The sequence below is a fragment of the Cetorhinus maximus genome, chromosome 18 (genome assembly GCF_964194155.1).
Source record: "Cetorhinus maximus chromosome 18, sCetMax3.hap1.1, whole genome shotgun sequence".
In the NCBI taxonomy this organism is placed as follows: Eukaryota; Metazoa; Chordata; class Chondrichthyes; order Lamniformes; family Cetorhinidae; genus Cetorhinus; species Cetorhinus maximus.
In genome coordinates, this window is record NC_135896.1 from 85,064,399 (window position 1) to 85,089,222 (window position 24,824).

Sequence of the window (24,824 nt, forward strand, 5' to 3'; positions counted from 1 at the left end):
CAGGGCACTCATGAATGAATGAACCTTATTTGAATCTAACTCTGTTTGAGTCAGTTGTTCTCACCCATTCACTCCCACCGAAATAGGTTGGGTTAGATGGTTTAGCCCATTGCCTGCCTGACATCTAGAATAATTTGGGTTTGATCACCTCAACCTCCTATACTCTTTTTCCTCCCACTCCCAGTACAGTTTGGTTGGAGGTTAGAACTGTGTAATTACTTGAGACTTGCTGAGTGTAGATCTGTCTTGGGGGTGTCTTGATTTCCTCATGTTATGGTGTACAGTAGCATAATGGTAATATTACTGGACTAGTCATTCAGAGGTCTGAATTAACGATCTGAAAACATGAGTTCGAATCCCACCATGACAACTCAGGAATTTAAATTCAATTAATTAATTAATTAAAAACCAATCTGGAATAAAAAGTTAGGTTTTTCTTTATTATTTCATGGAATGTGGGCATTGCTGGCAAGGCCAGTATTTTTTGCCCATCCCTAATTGCCCTTGAACCAAGTGGCTTGCTTGGCCATTTCAGAGTCGGTGTACACCAGACCGAGTAAGGATGGCAGATTTCTTTCCCTGGGATACTAGTGAACCAGATGGGTTTTTTCCTTTATGACAATCGATGATGGTTGTTATGGTCACCATTACAGAGACTAGTTTTATATCCCAGCTTTATTAATTGAATTCAAGTTCCACGAGCTGCTGTAGCGGGATTTTAACCCATGTCCCCCGGCCATTAGCCTGGGCCCCTGGATTACTAATCCAGTGATATTGCCACTATGCTACCGTCTCCCCTAGCTTCACTAATGGTAACCATGAAACGACTGGCATGTTGTAAAAACCCACCTGGTTCACTACTGACCTTCAGGGGAGAAAATTTGCTGTCCTGACTTGGTCTAGCCTCTGTGTTACTCCAGACCCACAGCGATGTGGTTGACGCTTAGCAGCCCTCTGAAATGGTGCATCAAGCCGCTCCATTGTAGACAAGAAGGCAGCTCACTACCACCTTATCAAGGTCAATTCATGATGAGTAATAAATGCTGCCTAGCCAGTGATGCTCATGTCCAGTAGATTAATTGAAAGAGGTAATGCCACATTCCTCTCCGGGATTAAATTTCCCTCTCGCTCCAGGGTTATCCCGGGGTGGGGGGTGGGGGGGAAGGACACAATCCCAAAGCTTTTCATTCTTCACGGCTCTGATTCTAAGCCACTTTTGGTCTGTATCGAATTCTCTGCTGAAACCAATGCAATTCTCACCGTCTTCAGAAGCCTCCGTGAAAACAGACCCCTTCAGCTATGGCCTCAATCTCTGTCTCTTCTCTCCTTACAACCCATTACCCTCCCCACCCCCCACCCTGCCCCCAACCCCAAAATTCCACTTCCAACTTGCTGCTATTTGATTCATGCACCTTTCAAATCAAAGTTGTTTGGTGACTTGTTTTTTCAGAATCTCAGTACGTGACCTGAAAAGAAACTCATTCAATCAGGTCGGGAGAGACCCAAATGACCCTAGGAACTTAGAATCATAAAATGAAGCCATTTGGCCCATCGTGCCAAATGCTGGCTCTTTGAAACAATGTTTAGTCCCACATTCATGGGGGGGGGAGATGGTGACCAGAAATTCCCACCCAAAATTTGGCTACGATCCAAATTTTCCGGTGCTGACTGTGATGATTCCTGCCGCTCGAGGGACAGGAAAATCCCGGCCGCAACTTGGAGCGCTGACCGTGTACAAAGCCCCCATGGTGGTGGGCAGGAAGTGTGCATCCAGTTCTGGCTGGAAGTCTGCCAGTTGTCATTTTGGGAAAGGTAAAGAATAAGTCTCCTTTGCCGATTCCTGAAGCAGGATTGGATCCTTTTGCAAACACAATTAAGGGGCCTCACACTTAAGGCTCCCACTTCCAAAGTGGTTTGGCCTGATGAGGCAGCAAATGCCATCCTTCTTGGGCAAACCAGGCCCTGGGATCAGCCGCCACCAACGAGATAAGTTTTTAATTACATGAATGTACATAAATGTGGAGCTTAGAGGAGAACGAGGAGGAGTGCTACTCCTGACCTCAAATTTAACACCACAATCCCTCAATCATTGGACCCCACCCAGACCCACTTACCTGAGGATCATTGTGATGCTAGCAATGGTCCCACCTTATACCCCTCTTTGCTGGCTCCATTAATATTGAGGCCTAGTGTTGGGGTGCCTTGGGCCTCATCATTTGCACAGGGTATGCACACTGCACCCCTCGCCCTAACTCCATGTGGGATCACAAAGAGGCACACTCGGGTTTCTAGGCCATCGCTGTGGATGGAATAAGTGTACCAGAAAATAGATTGGGCGGAGGTGTTTGTATCCTGAGCATCTTAGATATGGAGAAACCCCTTTAGCCTGATTTATACTGTATCTCATTGTTGGGCATGGTGTTTGATTATGTGTCTTTGTTTACTATTGATGCTGATTGTGCTTGATTGATTAAGCCTGGATGTGGACTCAGAAAAAGTAAGCAAACTGTAGAAGTTGCTGGAAGCCAGAGCTGGAAGCATGGAGCAGACATTTTAAAGTGCTGTGAATAAAACTTGTTATACACATTGAAACTAGTGCCATCTCTTTATAGCTCTGAAGCATACAAAAAGGATACGACAGGTACATTGTCAATTCCAGCCATGAATGTGATTTCCACTGACTATCTTAGATTATTGAATGCATAGCATTGTTTATTCCTGGCGTGGAGATGATTTACAGATGTTGAGAAGGTGCGCTGATACTGTTTAATCTCCTCCATTTAGATAAAGATACAAGGGCAAGTATTGGAGTCCCAACACTGTCAATAGTTGCATCCACTGCCAGCTCTGTCGCATTGATCCTCCTCCTGGTAGTTTTATTTGTTTTGCTGCAGCCAAAGCTGAAGTCATTTCACCACAGCAGGTGAGTAAAGAGCAGGCAAAGTGGGTTGTGAGTTTGGGACAGTGGGGAAAGGGGTTGGTGGGAAATTTGTGAAAGTCTGGGGAGGGTATAGGGATCAGGGGAGGGGAGATCCTGAGTCTGTGATACTATTATGGAACCAAGGTGGATTGGATGGTGTTAAGATACATGATCTAGTTGAATCTTTGATCAGGCTTGAGGGGCTGAATGGCCTCCTCCTGTTCCTGATGTTCCTCAAGGATTCCTGAGGTTTGTGCCAATGTTACATGCCTGTTGGATTTAACCATATATGTGTCTCTGTCCCCAGGCGAGATCAGGGAGTGTCAGGGGATCAGGTGTCCATTGTAGTGGATGGAGTTCCTGTCTCCCTGCCCTCCTACGAAGAAGCTGTGTATGGCAGTTCAGGTGCTGCCATCCCACCTTCCGGCTCCCGGGTACAGATCGTCTTGGCGGAGGGGCCAGTCGCAGGTGGGGAGGCCCAAGAGGAAGGTGCTCGCTGCAACAGAGGTGCTGACAACTATCCAGAAAGCCCCAGGGATGCTGAAGCCCATGGAAGTGGCAGCCGCTCAGAGACTGTTCTGATTCATCAGCCCGCCTTCTCCTCGCCTGCACACTCCCGCAGATCCGTGCTGAGGCTGTCTCGATCTTCAGACACTCAGGACTCCGAGAGCAGCGATGTCCAGAGCCTCCTCTCCCTCTCCTCCCCTGCAGGATCCACTGACGGTAAGCAGGCATCTCCAATAGATCTTAACTTTTTGTAGGTCTTTGACTGAAGGAGTGGAGGGTGAGTTGTGCAATATAAGAATACATTGGGTAGGATACCTTTCGATAAGTTTAGATAACTACAACAGCATAGATTTATGTAGCCCCTTTGTGTAGTAAAACATCCAACAACACTTCACAGGAATGTAATCAGACAAAAATCTGACACCAAATGTGATGCTAGGACGCGTGATCAAAAGCTGGTCAAAGTGAAGGGAGCCACTTAAAGGAGGAAAGAGAGAGTTGGCGATGTGGAGAGATTTAGAGAGGGGGTTCCAGAGTTTAGGGCCCCAGCAGCTGAAGGTATGATGGCCAATGGTGGAGCAGTTAAAATCGGGGATGTGCAAGAGGCCGGAATTGGAAGGGTACAGGAATGCCGGTGTACCCCATGACAACTGGAATGCAGTGAGATATGGAATTCCCTCCCTTTCTCTCTATGGCAGTCCTCATTACCCCAGCTGAAAGGTTGGGAGGGAGTCAGGAGCACACCCATGATTCCTACAGCTGCCCCTCAGCAATTTAATGCTGGTAGTAGTGTTAATCGCTTTAGGGCGAGACATTTGATCTTGCGAGTACGGGTAGGGTGCCTTCATTGGGCCCAGGGAGCCACAAAGGACGACCCTCCCCTGCTCCCCCACAACACCTCACCCAACATTAGCCCACACAGTTAAAGCTGATGGGCTTCCTACTGCCATGGGCCTTCCCCTGCCAGGGGTAAAATACCAGTGGGAGGTGGGATGAGGCCCAAGGGTAGGCAGGCCACCCAATTCCCTTGTAAAATTTCAGATAGGATGGGCTGGGGAGGGCTGATAGGTGGTGGGGAGGCCACCCGCTGGATTTTACTTGGCCTCCATGCCTTCAACCCGAGGATGGAGGAGTGTGAAATCCAGCATCCATCCCCAACCCGCCTCTCTCTCTCTCTCTCTCTCTTTCTCTCACTCTCTCTCTCTCTCTCTGCTGGCTTCAGTGGGCCTTATAGCAATTGAATGTTGAATAACTTACAAGATAGAGATGTCCTGTTTAATATATTATTCTGTCTTTCGTTTAATCAAATCTTGATTTTATAGGGAAGCTTTAAATACTTGAAGTACAAATTTCTTTGACTACCTTGTTCACTTACACTATCTTTCTTTCTTTCTCTCTCTCATTCCTCTCATTCATTATCTCAGGCTCTCTGTCCATCTCTTTGATTTTGTATCTCACTTCCCCTTTCTTTTGATCTCTCTACATATTTCAAATAATATATATTGTGTATATTATATCTCTTCCCCTTTTTGTATCTCATTTTTACTCACTTGTTGTGCTCACTTGCACTTTCTCTAACTCGTTCAGTCAATAATTATCTGAAGAGAAAAACTTTTCAGGGCTTTGGGGAAAGGACGGGGGAGTGGGACTGGCTGGATTGCTCTTGCTGAGAGCCGGCATGGATACAACAGGCAGAATGGCCTCCTCCTGTTGCATAACCATTCCTTGATTCTATGATTTTGTTTGCATCCCTCTTCCTAGGCCTTTGCCAAAACCTTGCTCTGTAAGCAGTAATTCCCTGTCCCAGTGGGTTGGAAGCTGGTTAATGACATTGCACCAATGACAATAACATGGGCCAGAATCCCCAAACTCCCATTCCCCAAAAGAGAGACTTTCCACTGGAAGGGTAGCATTGCAGAGTCATCCCTTACAGGAGGCCATTCATTGTTTTCCAACCGCTTGAGACAGGGGTGGTCTTAATGTAAACCATGTACCTTGCACCCCTGTCACTTGTTACCTTTGTCAGTTGAGCTCTTTCATCCCAGCTCTGGAATGTTGATGGAGTGTGCGCATAGAATAGAATCATAGAATGGTTACAACACAGAAGAAGGCCAGTCAGTCTGTCATGTCTGTGCTGGCTCTCTGAAGGAGAAATTCATCTGGCGCCACTCCCTGCCTTCTCCCTGTAGCCCTGCACATCCTTCCTTTTCAGATAGAAATCCAATTCCCTCTTGAATGTCTCGATTGAACCTGCCTTCACCTCTCAGGCAGCGCATTCCAGATCCGAATCACTTGCGGCATGAAAAGATTTTTCCTCGTGTCACCATTGCTTCTTTTGCCAGTTACCTTAAATCTGTGCCCTCTGGTTCTCAATCTTTCCACCAATGGCAATAGTTTCTCCCAATCTACTCTGTCCAGACCCCCCACAATTTTGAATACCTCTATTAAATCTCCTGTCAATCTTATCTTCTCCAAGAAGAACAGTCCCAAGTTCTCCAATCTATCTACATAGCTGAAGTTCCTTATCCCTGGAACCACTCTCATGAATCTATTCTGCACCCTCTCTACTGCCTTCGCATCCTTCCTAAAGTGCGGTGCTCGGAAATGAATGCAATACACCAGTTGAGGCTGAACCAGTGTTTTATACAGGTTTAGCAAAACTTCCTTGTTTTTGTAATCTATGCCCCTATTAATAAAACCTCGGATATTGTATGCTCTATTAACCACTCTTTCAACCCATCCTGTCACCTTCAATAATTTTTGCACATATACCCCCAGGTCCCTCTGCTCTTGTATCCCCTTTAGAATTGTACTTTTTATTTTATATTATCTCTGTGTGTTCTTCCTGCCAAAATGAATCAGTTCACACTTCTCTGCATTAAAATTCACCTGCCACTTGTTTGCCCATTCCACCAACCTGCCTTTGTCCTTTTAAAGTTCTAAACTAGTTGTCACAGTCGACAATACTTCCAAGTTTTGTATCATCCACAAATTTTGAAATTGTTGCCTGCACACCGAGGTGAAGGTCATTAATATGTCAGGAAGAGCAAAGGTCCTAACAACGACCCCTGGGGAACTCCATTATAAACCTTCCCCTGGTCCAAACAACAAGCTATAATGACTACTCTCTGTTTCCTGTCACTCAGCCAACTTCGTATCCATGTTTCTACTGTACTTTTTATTCCACGAGCTCTAACTTTGCTCACAAGTCTGTTGTGCAGCATGACACACACAAAGACTAGCTCGAAACAAAGGCTTAAGTGAACGGCCTTGTTCCCAGGGAATTTACAGTTCCAAAAATGAGCTGGAGTGAAGGGATAAATCAAAGATTTCCCAAGAGAGGGTGATGTTCTCACAGCAACAACTTGCATTTTTGTCTTTAACATAGTAACATGGCCCGAAGAGTTTCACAGGAGCAAAATCAGAGGAAATATCGACAGCAAGTCACGAAAGGAGATAATAGGGCAGGTGAGGGAAAAAGTTTGGTCAAAAAGGTAAGTTTTAAGGAACACAGTTCTTGGGTGATTGTAGGGTTGGAGGAAGTTACAAGGATAGGAAGGAGTGAGAATATCTTTGAAGCTCTATAAGACTCAATGTGGGAGGCTGTTGTCAAGGTCCTGTAAGAACATTACTAGCTCAGCCTATGATCCAGTGACTCTAAACTCAAACCCTGTTCCCTTTTTGTTTCAGATATTCCTTTGCTCAAGGATGCATAAGGTTGTCAGCATGGGGGCCACCTGCTCAGCTTCCTCCTCCTCCTCCTCCTTCAACACTCAACTCTCCGTCTCCAATTAACTGACTTGGATCCCCGTAGCAGGAGCTGTGGCGAAGAAGCCCTCCCCTGCCACCAGCCTCAGCACTCCCCCGCCACTACCCCCCAACGTTGCTGAAGCCCAGCGCGGGACTGACTCACAGGGGCGCAGTAGTATTTACACTCAGCATGGGCACATTCTGCCTATGGGGACATTGGGATAATTCTGAGAATGGTGACCCTCAAGCGAGTGACGGGTCCTAATGTCCTTCACAGCACAGGACTTAGACTAGACACTGGGTGCTGGTGGTAGTTTGAAGTGCTTATTTTAGGTGCTTTTCCTCACCCCTGATTCGGTCTTCTGTGCCATCCCTGTTTCCACCATCTATAAGCATTGCCCAGTCCACTTTGTAATCGACTAGCAGGCCCCAGCTATTTCTTAACCCTTTCCCCACACCAGACAGAACGTGGCAAACTTTGAACCCTCAAATATTGGCCAAGGTTAAGTTCAACATCAGAACAAATAATTTGCCCTTTTTATTCTAGTCAAAGCAGCCAGGTTTCTCGGTCACTGCTGGCACTAGTTCCCTTGTGAACTTCCTGCTGTTTGGGGAATGCAATGCCATATGAAATGGGTAGGTGTTCCATGCTGTGTCAGGTGGGCCACTCTGCTGAGATACCTTTGGGGTGGGATTGGGCAAGAGCAGATTGGTGAAACGCACCTCGCCTATGATGAAAGACAAACTGAGATGTGTCATTCATTGCCAACCTCTGGAGTAAGCTGATTAACGCCAGGTCAATGTTTAGCCTCTGTGTAGACTGCTCTTGGTTCTGCAAATCTAGCTCTGGCATTTCAGTAGGTGACATCTCAGTCAGAGACTGGGCTTCCCCCAACTTCACATCCGTGACCAGGAAATGCTATTGTACCTGATGAGGTGGTGGAGGAGGATAGGTTTCTCTAACAAGAAAAAAAGAACTTTTATTTATATTGCACCTTTCACAACTTCAGAGCATCCCAAAGCGCTTTACAGCCAATGAAGTAGCTTTGAAGTGCAGTTACTGTTGTTGGAAATATGGCAGCCAATTTGCACACAGCAAGGTCCCACAAAGTTATATGATAATGACCAGAGAATCTGTTTTATAGTGATATTGGTTGGTTGAGGGATAAATATTAACCAGGACACTGGGGAGAACTCCTCTGTTCTTGAAAAGAGTGCCATGGGATCTTTCACATCCACCAGAGAGGGCAGCTGGAGCTGAAAGATGGCACCTCTGACAATGCAACACTCCCTCAGTACTGCACTGGGTGTGTCAGCCTAGAATTTGTGCTCAGGCCTCTGAAGAGGGGCTTGAACCCAAAAATTGCTGATTCAGCTGAGAGTACTGTCACTGAGCCACCGCTAACCCATAAAGGGTAAGCAGTGTGTACTCCCTCTTGACCATCAGTGTGGGCTCTCAGATATACCTTAATCGAGCAGTGAGAACCTTTGATTCAGTAAAATCTGCTCATGTAAGCAGGTAGCATAAAGGCTGGGACCTTTATATCTGAAATCCAGCCCCCTAATGCTTGCAGTTCTCCATAGCTGGAATACCAAATACTGGTGGATATTCTCTTCCCTTTACCTAAACTGCACACAGGCTAAGTGGAAATCTGTATCGTTTTTTTTTTCTTTTTGCCTTGCTGACGTGAATGATGTGGGTGTGTGTTTCTCCTGTTTTGGCCTCTTTCGTTGAAGGGTCAGGAAAGTGAGATTGCAGGGCAAGGCTTCAACACTGAGGATTATGTGGTGGTGATGATTTGTTTCCAAATAAAGGGGAAAACTAGAATTGTCCAAATTAAACGAACAACACTTGGATAATGTTCCTGTGAAGCGCCTTGGGATTTTTACACTAAAAATCTACATAAATGAGACAAAATTTGACACCAAGCTGCATGAGATATTAGGGTAGCAGAGGTAAGTTTTAAAAGAGTGTATGAAAGGTGTAGGTGGAAAAGGAATTCCTGAGCTTGGAAATCTGGAGCAGGTGAGGAGATGGGGAAGGGAGGGCCTTAAGGCTATTTGAACACAATGAGGATAATTTCAAAATCTAGCATTATACAGTGATAAAACCCAAGGGGCTAGGGTCTGGAGAAATTGGAACATACCCACCTCAAACACTGGCATGTAGTTGCCCCATGTAAGCTGCTGATACTGTAACTGTACCCCCTCCCTTTCTACATTGGTAACCATTAACCTAGGCTGCTTGAAGATTCAGATGAGTCAGGAATCTCACAGGCTGGAAATAGTGGTGTAGTGGCAATGTCACTGGACTAGTAATTCTGAGGCCCAGGCTAGTGCTCTGGGGACATGGGTTCAAATCCCACGATGGCACCTGGAGGAATTTAAATGTTATTTTAATAGAAAGTCCTGAATTGAAAGCTAGTCTCAGTAATCGGTATTACATCAGTAATGGTAACTGTTAAATCATCATTGATTGTCCTCATTGACAAAAACACATCTGGTTTACTAATGTCCTTTAGGGAAAGAAATTTGCATTCTTACATGTGACTCCAGCTCCACAACAATGTTGTGGTTGACTGACCCCTAACTGCCCTCTGAAGCAAAGCATCCAGTTCAGGGGATATTAGAGATGGGCAACAAATGCTGGCCTTGCTCACAATGCCCACATCCCACGAAAAAAATAAAGAAAAGGTTTGTTCCTCGGCCTCTGCTGAGATCCCGTCTTAATGGCTGTTCGGTGACCACCAGCCAGAAATGTGCGTGGGCCTCGTGAGGGAACCAACACTGTGTATGTAACTGCCACAATGGCCCCTTCATTCAGGTAGCCTGCTGCCTGTGTAGCTTCACCAAGTGAGGGGTGATGACTCTCCCTGTATCTAAGCCTAGTATAACTGAATAGATGAAAAATGACGGGCAGTGTGTCCCACACAGACATGATACCTTGCGTATCACAATACAGGCACACACCACTCTGTATACGTGTAAACAGGTATCTGTGTCGACACCCATGGAAATTAGAGCCATTAGCCCAACTAGCCTATGCTGGTAGTTATGCTTCAAGAGCCACATTTCCAGCCTACTGTCAGCATCACTTTCTGTTCCTTTCTCCCTCATATTTAACTAGCTTTCCCTCACATGTATCTGTTATTTGCCTTAACTATCCCCTTGTGCTAGCGAGTGCCACATTCTAGTCAGGCTCCTCGGGGATGAAATGAGCCTATCCTTGCTGACAATCAGATCCACACTTACTGGTCATGAAGCAGCAACATGATATAAACAGGGCCCTGGTGTTTCCACCTTCCTGTCCCTGCAGTCTTGAGAGGCTTTGCGTGTGCCCGTGCCAAGATGTTGTGTGAATGTGTTCCAACTTGTGTTCTTGAATTAACCAGTGCTTTTTTTTTGTAACCAATCTGTTCTTGGGCTCTTGGCTGTAGTGGGGAGGTGTGTGTTGATTAGATTTCACAATTTTTCATTGTAAATAAATAAATTCTCCCACATTTATTAAGTGAGAAACGGGATGCTGTTGTACAGCGGTCCTGCTGTTGACAGAGGCTAGAGCATGGTTTCTTGTGACATGACTGTTAGTGAAACAGAATGGAGCTGTGGAATGTGTCAGGGTCACTCAACCTGTGCATCTTTGGCTTTTGCTTTCAAGTTTCTTTGGATTCCTGTATATTGCAATTGGTGTGAAGATAGTATTTTAATATTTGTACAAAGTTAATTTAAGTTTAATTGTACTATGTATATAACTGCATTTCTAAATAAATTTACTCTTTAAGTGAGTTAATGATCAAGTGTATTATTTTACCTTTCCTAATCCTGAAGTGTTTGGTGACTTGAAGCACCTCTAGTACTGCTCAGAAATAGAATCCGAGATCATCCTGATCTTGTGTGCCTGCCATGTAAAACCTAATGATGCATCAGGCAAAACACTTTACGATCTGGGGGTGTGTTGCTGCAGTGTGTGTTCCTGCAAAGGAGAGGGTTTCACTCCAAATCAGACAAAAAGCAAACTCAAGTCTTCAGTTTGGATTGCCTCAATCACAATGGCAATCACTGTTATCAGATAGCTAACTAACCAAAAACAAAATCGTCTCGCTGAGCTTGCTTCAATAGAAGTGAGATCTGAGACGTTCTGATTTTTGCTTTTTTGCTCAATTCTTCAGGGTTATTATTCCCCCCCCCACGCCCCCCCCCCGCGGATTTTACTCTCTGCAACTTTCATCAAGTCTAAGGCGTACTGCAAAGGGCCCAATCATGACATGAAAAACTATTTTTATTACGCAGAGTGTGGTTAGGGTCTGAGAGTGTGGTTGAGGCAGATTGAAATCGTGGCTTTCAAAGGGAAATTGGATAAGCACTTAAATTTGCAGGGCTAGGGAAGTAGGACCAGTTGAGCTGCTCTTGCAGAAAGCCAGCACGTACATGACAGGCTGAACATCCTCTTTCAGTGCTGTTACCAGTCTATGATTCTTAATTAATTCTGTTGTTATCACTAAGTTTTATTTGGCCTTCACCCCTCAGTTAGTTTTTTTTCCTCCTCCTCCCATGCTAAAACTTATTGGCCAATTTTCTGAATCTTTTCCCCTGAAGGTTCTAGCAGAAGCTATTTTCACTCCCTCAACTGGGATTATGTAGAATATATTCCAATTTTCCTTATTTTGAGGTTGGGAGGATGGTGTCATATACATCCTTTGCCTGTAACACAAGTTATTAAATCAAGTCACAGATAATAAACCAGCAAACCAGGAAGTAAGAAAGGGCCAACTCTCTTCCTTTTAATTTAAATTTTCATAAATGGTATTTCAACTTTTATCTTAATCCAATTAAACTGTCTTAAAAATGTGAAATTTATAGTGGAAAAATTTGACATAAAAATTCTCTTTTCAGGGCCAGTGAGGATGTTCAACAGTAGTCGTGAACCTAGAATACGATTTAAAAACTCAGTTACACCTCATTCAAAAAGGCATTACTTTTTGAAAGGTTTTACAGTGAGACTAAGTTTATCGATTCACTGATGGCTGAGGGATTGCACTGAGGGGACGTCAGCAGCATATTATGGGAAAGAGCATAAAATCACTGACAGCAACTTCTAGATTGCCATGTTATTCTGTACCTGTGCAGACTCTTGAAGTTGCTGTCTGTTTCAGTGGAGTAATTATGGCTAATGCCGCCAATTTTGCTGACATTACTGCCAGACAATCTGGGCCAGAAGTATGAGACACCAAAAGTTTGATCGAAGAGGTAAGCTTTAAGGAGATGTTGAAGGAAGTGCCACGGAGAGGATCAGGAAGGAACACCAGAGTTTAAGGATCATGGACAGGTGAAAAATTGGACTAGGCAAGAAGAGAATTAGAGCAGCGGATATGAGGGTTTACAAAATATAGGTACCAATAATACTAAGATACACAAGGACATAATGTCTTTGCTAGATTGAAGAGTTCTCCCACAGTTTTAGAATGTTGGTCTTGCATGTTTCAAGAGTTAGGGCAAATATATAAATCAGATATCACCACTAACTCCCTCTGTCTTTGGTACAGTTATTGTTAATCTCATGTCCATCTTTACTGGAAAAGAAACCATTCTCTACTTACTGGCAATAAAAATTCCTTTGCACTCTTACCCCTCCTGTTAACAAACCCTTCCCTTCAGCTGCATCTTTCTCTCATATATTTTAACCTAGCTCAATATTATATCAGTGAGCTCATTCTACAAGTCTATACATGTTTAATTTACAGTATCTTTATAAATTAAGTTTGTTTGTGGGGGCAGTGGTGGTTGGGGGGGGGGGGGGGGGGGCTGGGGGTGGATGAAGAACGGCAGTCCAGATTTGCTATTTATTAGTGTAATCCGAGTTGAACCAGCTGAAAGGATTGGGGAATTTTAAACATGAGTGAGATATGCCCGAAAGCACTCGGGCTTCTGCAATCTTTTACGTAGTTTCAAGAATCAATTCATCCGAATCAGGCTCTGCCAACAGAACTTACATTGGGCCCGTGTAGAAATTGACACACTGCGCTGGTTCAGGAATGCTGATTCTGCTTGGTCCACAGGCGCTAGTCAGCATGTTTTAAATGAAGAAACTGACTAATTTACATCAATGCAATGGTTGAAAGGCTCAGCATTGTTGAAAATAACATTACAAAATCAAGTTACTCCATGAACAGCCATATTAAAAATGCTTATTTTTTGTGATAAACTCATTTTCACCTGTTAACAAAACTGAAGGTTATCACTCTAAAAAGCATTCCTTGATGTATTAAAACAGAAAAAAGCAATTAACTTCTATTATGCTGCCTTAAATCACTGCTTTATGGAAGATTTGACATTTGGCTTGTTTGCATTCTTCTGTTTATCACATAAATATGAATCATACAAGGATTGGTCAAACAATGAGTTCTTTATTTGAAGATAAGACTATACAGGCAATGGTAACTGGGAGGTATGAACACACCTCTGACTTTTAGTACTGCTGTTCTGTGCTGTCTACCGAGTACATGAGATGATACATCGCATCGTGCCTCATGGGGCATACTGATGGGCAGCAGTTTAGCATACGCTCTTTTAAAGGTACACGTACATCACAGCAGGCTATGCAAATGAAGTTTAGTAGAAACCTTGACGTGTAGATCATGCTCTGTGATTGAACTTCGGGAGGGATGCACATGGAGCTGTGAGGGAAGGGGGACACCTGCCTAGCTAACCAGATCAGCTGAATCAACCCTAGTGATCAATGGAGTGACAGATGTCGCATCCAGATTGCCCTCACGCCATTGCATACTGTCCACTGCTAGACTCTTTCCCTTGGAGACCGATTGAACCAGGTGGAATGATGCAGCTGAAAATCAGTCAAGTTCTTTGTCTCTTTATCAAAACTTTCACCTCGTTCCTCCTAGTCCTACATACACAAGAATAAAACTGGATTCATCACTTATCCAAATCCGATGACATAGCTTCAACCTAGGTAAAGGCATACCCTCCCAGCTGATCATGCTAAACCCTCCTCCTTAACATAAAAGCAAAATACCGCGGATGCTGGAAATCTGAAACAAAAACAAAAATAGCTGGAAAAACTCAGCAGGTCTGACAGCATCTGTGGAGAGGGACACAGTTAACGTTTTGAGTCCATATGACTCTTCATCAGAACTAAAAAATAGAAATGAGGTGAAATATAAGCTGTTTGAGGGGGGTGGGACAGGTAGAGCTGGATAGAGGGCAAGTGATAGGTGGAGGCAAAGAAGAGATTGCCAAAGATGTCATAGACAATATGATAGGATGTTAACGGTGGTGATATTAGCTAAGGAATGTGCTAATGGTGACATTAAGGGTAGAAAGCAGGACAAGCAAGTGACAGGTGGCCCTAGTTGGGGTGGTGTAGGGGGAGTCCCTCTGAAGAAGGGTCATATGGGCTCAAAATATTAAATCTGTTTCTCTCTCCACAGATGCTAAAGGGTTTTCCCAGCATTTTCTGTTTTTGTTTGTGTACAAAATGGGATAGATTCAGAACAGATTTAACAGCTCAAAAATGGAATATCATTGAGCCAGTGAGAGATATCAGCAGGATTGTGTTCCACTACAATCTGTAGCCTTATGGCCTGGTATATCCCTCATAACTAACCCTGGTTCAATGAGGATTGTAGAAGAGCATGCCAGCAGCAGCATGAGGATACCTAAAAATGAGGTGTCAACTTGGCAAAGCTATAAGACAGAACTACGTGCATACTAAACAGAACTAACGGATTCAACAACCAAAGGATCAGATCAAAGCTCTGCAGTCCTGCCACATCCAGTCATGAATGGTGGTGGGTAATTAAACAACCAGAATGTTCACTGCATAACCATCACTGAGGATGGAGATGTTCCAGTCCAACACGAGTGCAAAAGGCAAGGTTGAAATATTTACAACCATCTTCAGCCAAAAGTGGAGTGAATGATCCATCTTTACCTTCTCCTGAGGTCATGATCATCACAGATTCACTCTATGTGATATCAAGAAATGGCAGAAGGCACTGGATACAGCAAAAGCAATGGGCCCCGACAATATCCTGGCAGTCGCGCTTAAAATGTGCACTCTAGAATTAGTTGTGCCTCTAGCCAAACTGTCCCAGTACAGCTACAACACCGGCATTCACCCAACCAAGTGGAAAATTGCTCAGATAAGTCCTGCCCACAAAAAGCAGGACAAGTCCAATCTGGCCAATATTGTCCCATCAGACAATTCTCAACCAAAGTGATAGAAGTTGTCATTGGCAGTGTGATCAAGCTGCACATACTCACCAACAGCCTACTGACTGATGTTCCAAAAGGCCATTCACCTCCAGGCCTCATTACAACCTTGGTCCAGACATGGGCAAAAGAGCTAAATTCTACAGGCGAGGTGAGAGTGACTGGCCTTGATTTAAAGGTGGCATTTGAACAAATCTAGCATCAAGGGTCCCTCATAAAAGTAGTCAATGGGAATAGGAAAGAAACTCTCCACTGGCTGGAGTCACACCTCGCACAAAACAAGATGGTTGTGGTTGTTGGAGGTCAATCATTTCAGCTTCAGGGCATCATTGTAGGGATTCCTCTACAAGATGCAGTGCAGAAACTTGCCCAAGCTTCTTTGGCACCAGCTCCCAAAATCCATTACATCTACCACCCAGCAGATAAGGGTAGCAAGTGCATGGGAATACAACCACCAAGTTACACATCACCCCAACTTGGAAATAGATCACTGTTTCTTCATTGTCAGTGGGTCAAAATTCTGGAGCTCTCTACCAAATAGCACGTAGGGTGTACCTACATCACACAGTGGTTGAGAAGGCAGCTTACCCTACCTTCAAGGACAATTAGGTATGGACAATAAATGCTGGCTATGCCATCAAAGCCCACATCCTGTGAACAAATTAGAAAAAACTGCTTCACAATCCATTGATTCCTATAGAGTAAAGGGCTAACTTCAGAAACATACATGATGCTGATGTAATAATGATACCAGATCACATGACTGAGAAGTAAGAGTGATCTTGAAGAAAACAGAAGCTCTTGCCTCGTGTGTAGGTTCATATTAGTAAAAACTTGCTGTAAACAAATAGTTCTGGTTAAAAAGTCTATGGACTCGAGCAGCATATAATCCCCAAACTCCTGCCACAAGAAAACAGTTCCCAGATCGCATATAATCTGAAATCCTTACCCAATTGTGGAAGCCTACTCATCACATGAATTTCAGCAGTTCAAGATGGCCCACCACCATATTCATGGGTGACTAGGGATTAGCGATCAATACCAGCCTTGCCAGCAATGTGCATATCCCAAGAATAAAAACTTGTTTGCCTCCTCGAGTGTTCCCTTCCATTTTCCTCCTTGCAGATACAATTTCATAACTATTCATCTCTTATTTCACCCAAGTGACTCCTATTCACAACTTTCTCAGCATGCAACGGGTATAACTGTGGAAGGTACAGCCTGACACCCAATTCGAGCAGGGATTGTTAGGTAGGGAAAATCAGGAGTGGGAACCCTGACGGTTGTTCTCTCTCTAACCAAGTGATGTAAGGAGGCTAATTGAACACCTCCACTAGTTGAGATCACCTAACTTAGAATAGTGGTCATGGCCTGGAAACCTTTGATTTGAATGGGTCAGCTACTCCACTACTGTACTCTGGTTGTGGGTGGTGGGGAAAATAGGGAGGTTTTCATTTATCTACTTTTTCTACATTTACTTACCATCTTTAGTGAGGATACAAAAAAAACCTAGAAAGTTGTAAAAGCACTGTTGTGCAATACATAATAGATCATTGTATTCTTCAAGTCACAGAAAATGGGGGGAATGCTGCATGGTTCAGTAACTCAATAAATACCCCTGTTATTAGTAAGCTGTTGAGCCACACAGTCCTGGAAGGGTCCCCAGATTTAATCCCCAGTCTGTAACAAGTTAGCTGATCTCAAAGAAAAAAAAAGAGGAAAGATCAGAGTTTGCTGAAAAGATGTACCATATATTTTTTAAAAAGTAGGCAACTTGGATGCAATCGCTAAGACAATAAGAAAATTAGAAGCATACAGGTGGCAACTTTATTCCAAACAATAGAAAAATAAGATCCTGAAATAACAGTAGTGTTTAAAAATCATTTTACATTCACTAATCATAGGGTGTCAGGTTCAGTATGAAAGCGTCATTATACAGCGTCTCATAATCCGGTTCAATGACTTCCGTCACTGTTTGCCGCAGGTCACGCAGTGTAGAGACAGAGGGTGCATCTCCTGCATTCAGAATCTTTTCAAAGAAGCTGTTCCATAACTCCATATACAGCCATTGCTCCAAGCTGCAAAAATACAAGACTCCATTTATACAGTACTTTTCAGAGGCTTATGGCATCCTAAATTCCTTTACAGCCAATGAAACTTTTTTGAACTAACTCTGGGAGCCAATGAGTTAATCACCAGAAAAACTGTTTCGATTATGGTGGCTGAGGACACCAAGAGACACCCTTGCTCATTTGAAATATCGCTTTTATATCCATCCAAGGGGCAGACAATGCTTTAGAAAGAGGGCACTTTAGGCAAATGTCGTTCTCCTACATTTTGCAATGGAATGTAGCCAGGGTTAAGGTTTGAACCCTCAACCTTCTGACTTCGAGATGAGAGCACTACCCGGAGTTGTGGGCAACACTTTGCATTAAAGAATTGCTAGGGACAAAGCAGTGACCCAAATGCAAATTACATCCATGTGTCAAATAAAAGAGTAACTGCAAAACAGGCACAAGTTAAATTCAGTTAGGGCACCGATGAGGAACACCACAGATTGGTGAGTTGGAAGGGTAAAGGTTTAATTCCCAATGCTTGGAATTCCTGATCTCTGTTAAGAGATATATGGGTGGTGAGGGCAGGTCTGTTGTTTCTGCTTCAGCCAAGTAGTTGCCAAGCTTCTTGTACACACAGCTCAAGAGCAATTTCATTGGCAGACATCTGAAATCAAGTCACTTGGCCCCACCTCTTTGGCCACTTGATTCAGCATGTCAAAAATGAAATAGGGAGTCCGGGTGATGTGGGGGTAGAGAAAGAGGGCATACTAAAAAATAATTGAACTTTCCCTCCCTTCATTAAAGGGTCAAGCTTTGAGTGACATTCATGTTGAGATGAATTTGACTATTTTTTGGGAGCTGTGGAACACCAACAAACACTTCCACAAAGCTGCAGGGGTGGGGAGTGATAGAAAAGGAAGGAGAGGTGAATGAAGCCTCATCTTCTAGCATCTGTTTGAAAAGATGCATTACTTGACAGGAAAGCCAGTTCACTCCCAATGGTGAATGAGTAATGGTATGACTCTCAGCAAAGTCAAGAAATACATGGGAACCACAGGTATAACAATTGATACATCACCCAATGTGCTAGCAACAAAATGTCCAGCCCATTTTAAACAAGAGCTGCTCAAGCATTTTACAGGTCACATTATTGATGATGCTGACTCTTAACTCATTTAGCAACACAAGCTAGCTCATTGATTTTACATTTCAATTAGAAAATAAGAGTACCAACATTGCACAATGAAGAAGTAATGCCATTAAAAATACCTGTAGGACATGGGCCCGAGTATCCACCGTGAACCCTCTTTGCTGACATCTATATGTCTTCCAAATAGCAGAAAATGCACAGTGTTTGCAATTCCAAGGAGATCAACCTGTAACAGCCAGTGATAAGGGTTAAAATTAGAGCATGCACCTCAGCTTTTTAGCTATTAACAGTGGCTTGGCTCATGCACGAGTTGCACAGTTTCTATCTCACCTTCCTCATGAGGGGAGTGGGGTGGGGAGGTATTTATTTTTGAGCTGCAATGTTAATGTTTTTAGTAAACATACTTTCCTGGTTAATATAAAGATATTCAGCTTTAATTCAATCAAACCCATTTCTTGTAGATACATTCTCATATTTTGGGGTGTTGCTGCTCTTGGGTAGCTTATCCAGGAGGGCAGTTCTTCACTGGTGAACCAAGACAGTTAGTATCAGCAAGTTATTCAATTATACAGGGCTTATAGTCAAGTCTTATTCGGATCAAAAACATATACATGTACTTTCTAGCAGGGTTCATGGAATACAAACGCTAATGGGAACAATATCTCCTTTTACTAACCCTATTGTCTGATAGTTGCTGACTGGTCACAGATCTGGCTACATGAACACTGCTTTAGCTACATGTACTAATATTAGTAGAAAATACTCAATCCAGATTAATATACTTCATGTCTATATATAATTAAACATCCGCCAACATTCAGTAAGCAGGGAAGTAAAGCAGTTAGTGATCAAAAACACTAACCTATCTGCACATTTGTTCGCAATCGAGACAAATCAATGTAAAACTCAGGAGCATAACGTGTGCAAATAGGAGTGTTGAAATCATCTACCCAATGGTGATCCCTATTGTTCTTATTTTATTTACTAACCAGAAAGGCAATTAGCGTCATCTGAACTCTCAATTTGTATTGGCCAATATTGTCTAGCACTTAAGCACTGAAGTCATCATCTCAGTGTTCACAGTAGACACAGACCAAGTAATGCAGTGGCTTGCTGTTCATCCAAGTTTAATCCAGCTGAATTTTAAACTAACTTTTATAATTAAATGGTCAATTAACATTTATGGGTCAATAAGAGCTCCAAATATATTGACCACAATAATGGCTGCAAGGCTTAGATTCATTCCCAAGATGGTCACTTAGACAAATTATCCTCAAACTGCATAAGAGACAGCTCATTTCCTAGTGCTGTACACCAGTGCTGGATGATTAACTTCAGCCAGATCATCGAACAATGCAATAAGTCACTTGCAATGACCTTGATTATGCTTCAATAGTTTGACAAGGTGAAATTGAAAATCCACTCATGTTAAAGGCATGATCAAACCTCTTGTGTATCACAGGTCACACCAGGCTCATACTTTGAACTGTGTAGGTCAATGAAGTATTATTTATTTATTCTTAAGCGTCACTTGAAAAGGTGGTGGTGAGCTGCCTTTTTGAACCTCTGTAGTCCATTTGGTGTTGATACCCTTTTTTCTGTAGTGATTTGTTACAACTGAGTGGCCTACTAGGCCATTTCAGGGGGCAGTCAAGAGTCAACCACATTACTGTGGATCTGGAGTCACATGGGTAAGGTTGGCAGATTTCCTCCTCGAAGGACATTAGTGGACCAGATGAGTTTTCACAACAATCCGGTAGTTTTGTGATTATTAATGAAACTAGCATTTTATGCCAGATTTAATTACTGAATTTAAATTCCCCCATGGTAGGATTTGAACTTAGATCTCCAGAACATTAGTGTATGTCTCTGGATTACTAGTCCAGTAACATTAGCATTATGCTACGTTCCCCCTCCACCAGGAATTGTTCATGTCAGAAAGATTTAAGATTTGAAAAAAATCATTCATGGGATGTGGGTGTTGCCTGCAAGGCCAGCATTTATCATCCATCCCTAATTACTCTGGAGAAGGTGGTGGTCGCGAGTTGTTGCCTTGAATGGCTGCAGTCCATGTGGTGTAGGTATTCCCACACAGTGCTGTTAGGAAAATTTAGTTACTATTTAAATGTAGGAAATGCAGCTGCCAATATATGCACAGCAAAGTCCCACAAACAGCATTGCAATGTTCAACATTTTCTCCTTTCCAAGTGATGGCCTTTCTAAGCCACTGCAACTCCAATGGGTTTGAGTAAATGCTCCTTAAGTGTGGTATTTAGCCATACAGATCAAAAAGTCCCTGGTTTAATCTCCCCTTTAATTGACTGCAGTTGTGGGCAACATGCATGCTGAGCAAGAAGAAAAGGGGAAATGCAGAAAAGCAGCCCATCATTTTCTTCTACTGGAAGTTGGAATTCAAGACAGAAGCACTCTGGTTTCCCCAAGGTTGAATAGCCAGTTGCTCAATGTGGCTGTTCTTTGTGGGCCTGCCTAGAGAAAGTGAGGGACTACTAGTGAGTTGACGCTACAGGCCATCATGTCATTATGAAAAGTGGGGAGGGGGAAAGGGAGACACAAATTGAAAATGTTTGGAGAAGTGCAGGGGGCCATTTCCACATCAGGATAAATATGCACCATATCAACTCTACTGAGCATGGCAAGGAGTACCATCACTGTGTACAGGTCAGTACAACTCCAATAGCAGTGGGATAATGTGAATACGCTTTGTATAGCGTAGATCTAGGTTAGTTCGCTGCTGGCTATTTACCTGGTAGGCATTAGTGCACTCTAACAGGAGCTCCTTATTGGGTAGTGATTGCACTGTGGGAAACTTTGTAAAATTGGCAACATCAGACTGCAGCCTCAGGTCCAAGCTTTGAGTGAAGTCCATGAGCTTTACCAAGCTGTCACTGCTGGGGCACATGGAAACATTATAAAACCTAGGGAGGAAGGCAGAGGGTCAGGTTAAATAGTCTCCAAAGGTACAGAATGTAAAAGTCACTTATTCTCAATAACCCAGTGTACTTATTAAGAGAAAGAGGTGAATGGGAATGTGGGCTACTATATTCAGACTTGCTGCACTTGAAACAAAAATCCTGACTTACAACAAAATTTCACCACTCAGGCAGAGATTCAGTATAAATTACTTTGCTGCTGTGCAAATTCAAGTTTTTGAGTGCACAACTCAGTGGAGTCCAATAGGTGGGATGAGTTCCTTTCATCTGACTTAGCCTTCTCAAACTAAAAGCACAAAACTAGCCTTAACCATGGCTACATTCTTCAGAAGCTGAAGGGAACCATAGCCAAATAGAAAACAGCAGCAAGGCTGAATGAACTGGCTAGTAAAGTTGTGAACTTGCCAAGGATGATCCAAGGCTTATTGTCTTTTTATAATGGAATTTTTAAAAAATTATTCCTTCACAGATGTGGGCATTGCTGGCTAGGCTAGCATTTACTGTCCATCCTTAATTGCCCATGAGAAGGTGTTGGTGTTTTTGAATTGCTGCAGTCCATCTGGTGTAAGTATGCCCACAGTGTTGTTAGGAAGGGAGTTCCAGGATTTTGACCCAGCGACAGTGAAGGAACGGTGATATAGTTCCAAATCAGGATGACTTGTGGCTTGGAGGGAAACTTGCAGGTGGTGGTGTTCCCATGCATCTGCTGCCCTTGTTCTTCTAGGTGGCAGAGGATGCAGGTTTGGAAGGTGATGTCGAAAGAGCATTGGTGAGTTGCTGCAGTGCATCTTGTAGATGGTACACACTCACTCCCTTCACCATTGACGTACAGTAGCAGCAATGTTTAAGGTGGTGTATGGAGTGCCAATCAAGTGGGCTGCTTTGTTCTGGATGGTGTTGAGTCTCGCAAGAGTTGCTGAAGCTGCACTCATGCAGGCAAGTGGAGAGTATTCCATCACATGCCTCACTTATGCCTTGTAGATGGTGGACAGACTTTGGTGAGTCAGGGGGTGAGATACTCGCTGGAGATTCCTAGACTCTGACCTGCACTTGTAGCCACAGTATTTATACAGCTATTCCAGTTCAGTTTCTGGTCAATGGATGTTGATAGTGGGGGATTCAGCGATGGTAATGCCATTGAATGTCAAGGGGAGATGGTTAGATTGTCATTGTCTGGCACGAATGTTACTTGCCACTGATTAGTCCTAGTCTGAATGTTGTCCAGGTCTTGCTGCATATGGACATGGGCAACTTCAGTATCTGAGTCGTCATGAATGGTGCTAAACATTGTGGAATCATCAGCAAACATTCCCACTTCTAACCTTGTGATGGAGGCAACCTTGTTGGTGAAGCAGCTGAAGATGGTGGGCTTAGGACACTACTCTGAAGAACACAGAGAATGTCCCGGGGCTGACTGACTTTGAACCATAACCATCTTCCTTTGTACTAGGTACAAATCAAACAATGGAGAGTTTTCCCCCTGATTCCCATTGACTCCAGTTTTGCCAGTGCACCTTGATGAATCAGTCATACTGTCCTGGTGTCAAGGGCAGTCACTCTCACGTCACCGCTGGAGTTCAGTTCTTTTATCCATATTTAGACAAAGGCTGTGATGAGATCAGGAGCCGAGTGGCACTGGAGGAACCCAAACTGAGTGTCAGTGAGCAGGTTATTGCTGAGTAAGTGCCGCTTGATAGCGCTGTCGATGACACTGTCCGTCATTTTGCTGATGATTGAGAGCAGGCTGATGGGGCGGTAATTAGCTGGGTTGGTTTGTTCCTGCTTTTTGTGGATAGGATATACCTGGGCAATTTTCAAATATTGCTGAGTAGATGCCAGTGTTGTAGCTGTAACAGCTTGGATGGGGTGCAGTTATTTGTGGAGCACAATCAATAATATTGCCAGAATGTTGTCAGGGCCCATAGTCTTTACAGTATCCAGTGCCATCAGCTATTTCTTGATATCACGTGGAGTGAATGGCATTGGCTGAAAGCTGGCATTTGTGAGGTTGGGGACCTCATGAGGAGATCAAGATGGATCATCCACTCGGCACTTCTGGCTGAAGACGGTTGCAAATGCTTTAGCCTTGTCTTTTGCACTGATGTGCTGGGCTCCCCATCGTTGAGGATGGGGATATTTGTGGAGCCTCCTCCTGTTAGTTGTTTAATTGTCCACACCATTCATGACTGGATGTGACAGCACTGCAGAACTTAGATCTGATCCATTGGTTGTGGGATCATTTAGCTCTGTCAATTGCATGCTGCTTATGCTGTTTAGCACGCAAGTGCCCTGTGTTGTAGATTCACCAAGTTGACGCCTCATTTTTAGATATGCCTGGTGCTGCTCTTGGCATGTCCCCCTGCACTCTTCATTGAGCCAGCTTGATGGTAATAGTACAGTGGGGATATGCCAGGCCATGAGGTTACAGATTTCAGTTGTATACAATTCTGCTGCTGCTGAGAGCCCACAGTGCCCAGTTTTCAGTTGCTGGATCTATTTAAAATCTATCCCATTTAGCACGGTAGTAGTGCCACCACAATGGAGGGTATCCTCAGTGTGAAGATGGGACTTTGTCTCCACAAGGACTGTGCTGTGGTCACACCTCCTGACACTGTCATGGATAGATGCATCTGCGAGAGGTCGAGTGGTAAGGATGAGGTTAAGTGGGTTTTTCCCTCTTGTTGGTTCCCTCACCACCTGCCGTAGACTCAGTCTAGCAGCTATGTCCTTTAGGACTCAGCCAGCTCGGTCTGTGGTGGTGCTACTGAGCCACTCTTGGTGATGACATTGAAGCCCCTCTACCCAGAGTTTTGCCACTCTCAGTACTTCTTCCAAGTGATGTTCAATATGGAGGAGTACTGATTCATCAGCTGAGGGGGGCAGTAGGTTGTAATCAGCAGAAGGTTGTAATCCTTGCTCATTGTTTGATCCGATGCCAGAAGACTTCATAGGGTCCGGAATCAATATCGAGGATTCCCCAGGCAACTCCCTCATGAGTATATACCACTGTGCCACCTTTGCTGTGTCTGACCTGCCGGTGGGACAGGACATACCCAGGGTTAGTGATAGTTGTGTCTGGGACATTGTCTGTAAGGTATGATTCCACGAGCTTGACTATGTCAGGTTGTTGAAAGCTAATACAATGTTATCATTTATTGCGAGGAGAATAGAATACAAAAGTAGGGAGGTTATGCTTTAGTTGTACAGGGTACTAGTGAGACCACATTTGGAGTACTATGTACAGTACTGGTCACCTTATT

The 24,824-nt window shown here is 43.7% G+C and overlaps 2 protein-coding genes across 2 annotated transcripts in view; one reads left to right on the forward strand and one right to left on the reverse strand.

Annotated features, from left to right (window-relative positions):
* LOC144693314 (sushi domain-containing protein 6-like) overlaps window positions 1-8,138 on the forward strand; it is a 54,395-nt gene extending 46,257 nt beyond the window's left edge. The window contains exons 4-6 of the mRNA XM_078563105.1: window positions 2,785-2,923; window positions 3,228-3,643; window positions 7,118-8,138. Of these exons, the coding sequence (XP_078419231.1) occupies window positions 2,785-2,923; window positions 3,228-3,643; window positions 7,118-7,143 (581 nt within the window). The 3' untranslated portion in view covers window positions 7,144-8,138. The remainder of the gene's footprint in view (window positions 1-2,784; window positions 2,924-3,227; window positions 3,644-7,117) is intronic.
* A 9,081-nt stretch (window positions 8,139-17,219) lies between these two features.
* Window positions 17,220-24,824, reverse strand: part of bub1bb (BUB1 mitotic checkpoint serine/threonine kinase Bb) — an 87,784-nt gene continuing 80,179 nt past the window's right edge. Inside the window, exons 22-24 of the mRNA XM_078563106.1 lie at window positions 21,378-21,549; window positions 18,733-18,839; window positions 17,220-17,484 (exon numbers count right to left, since the gene is read on the reverse strand). Of these exons, the coding sequence (XP_078419232.1) occupies window positions 17,301-17,484; window positions 18,733-18,839; window positions 21,378-21,549 (463 nt within the window). The 3' untranslated portion in view covers window positions 17,220-17,300. The remainder of the gene's footprint in view (window positions 17,485-18,732; window positions 18,840-21,377; window positions 21,550-24,824) is intronic.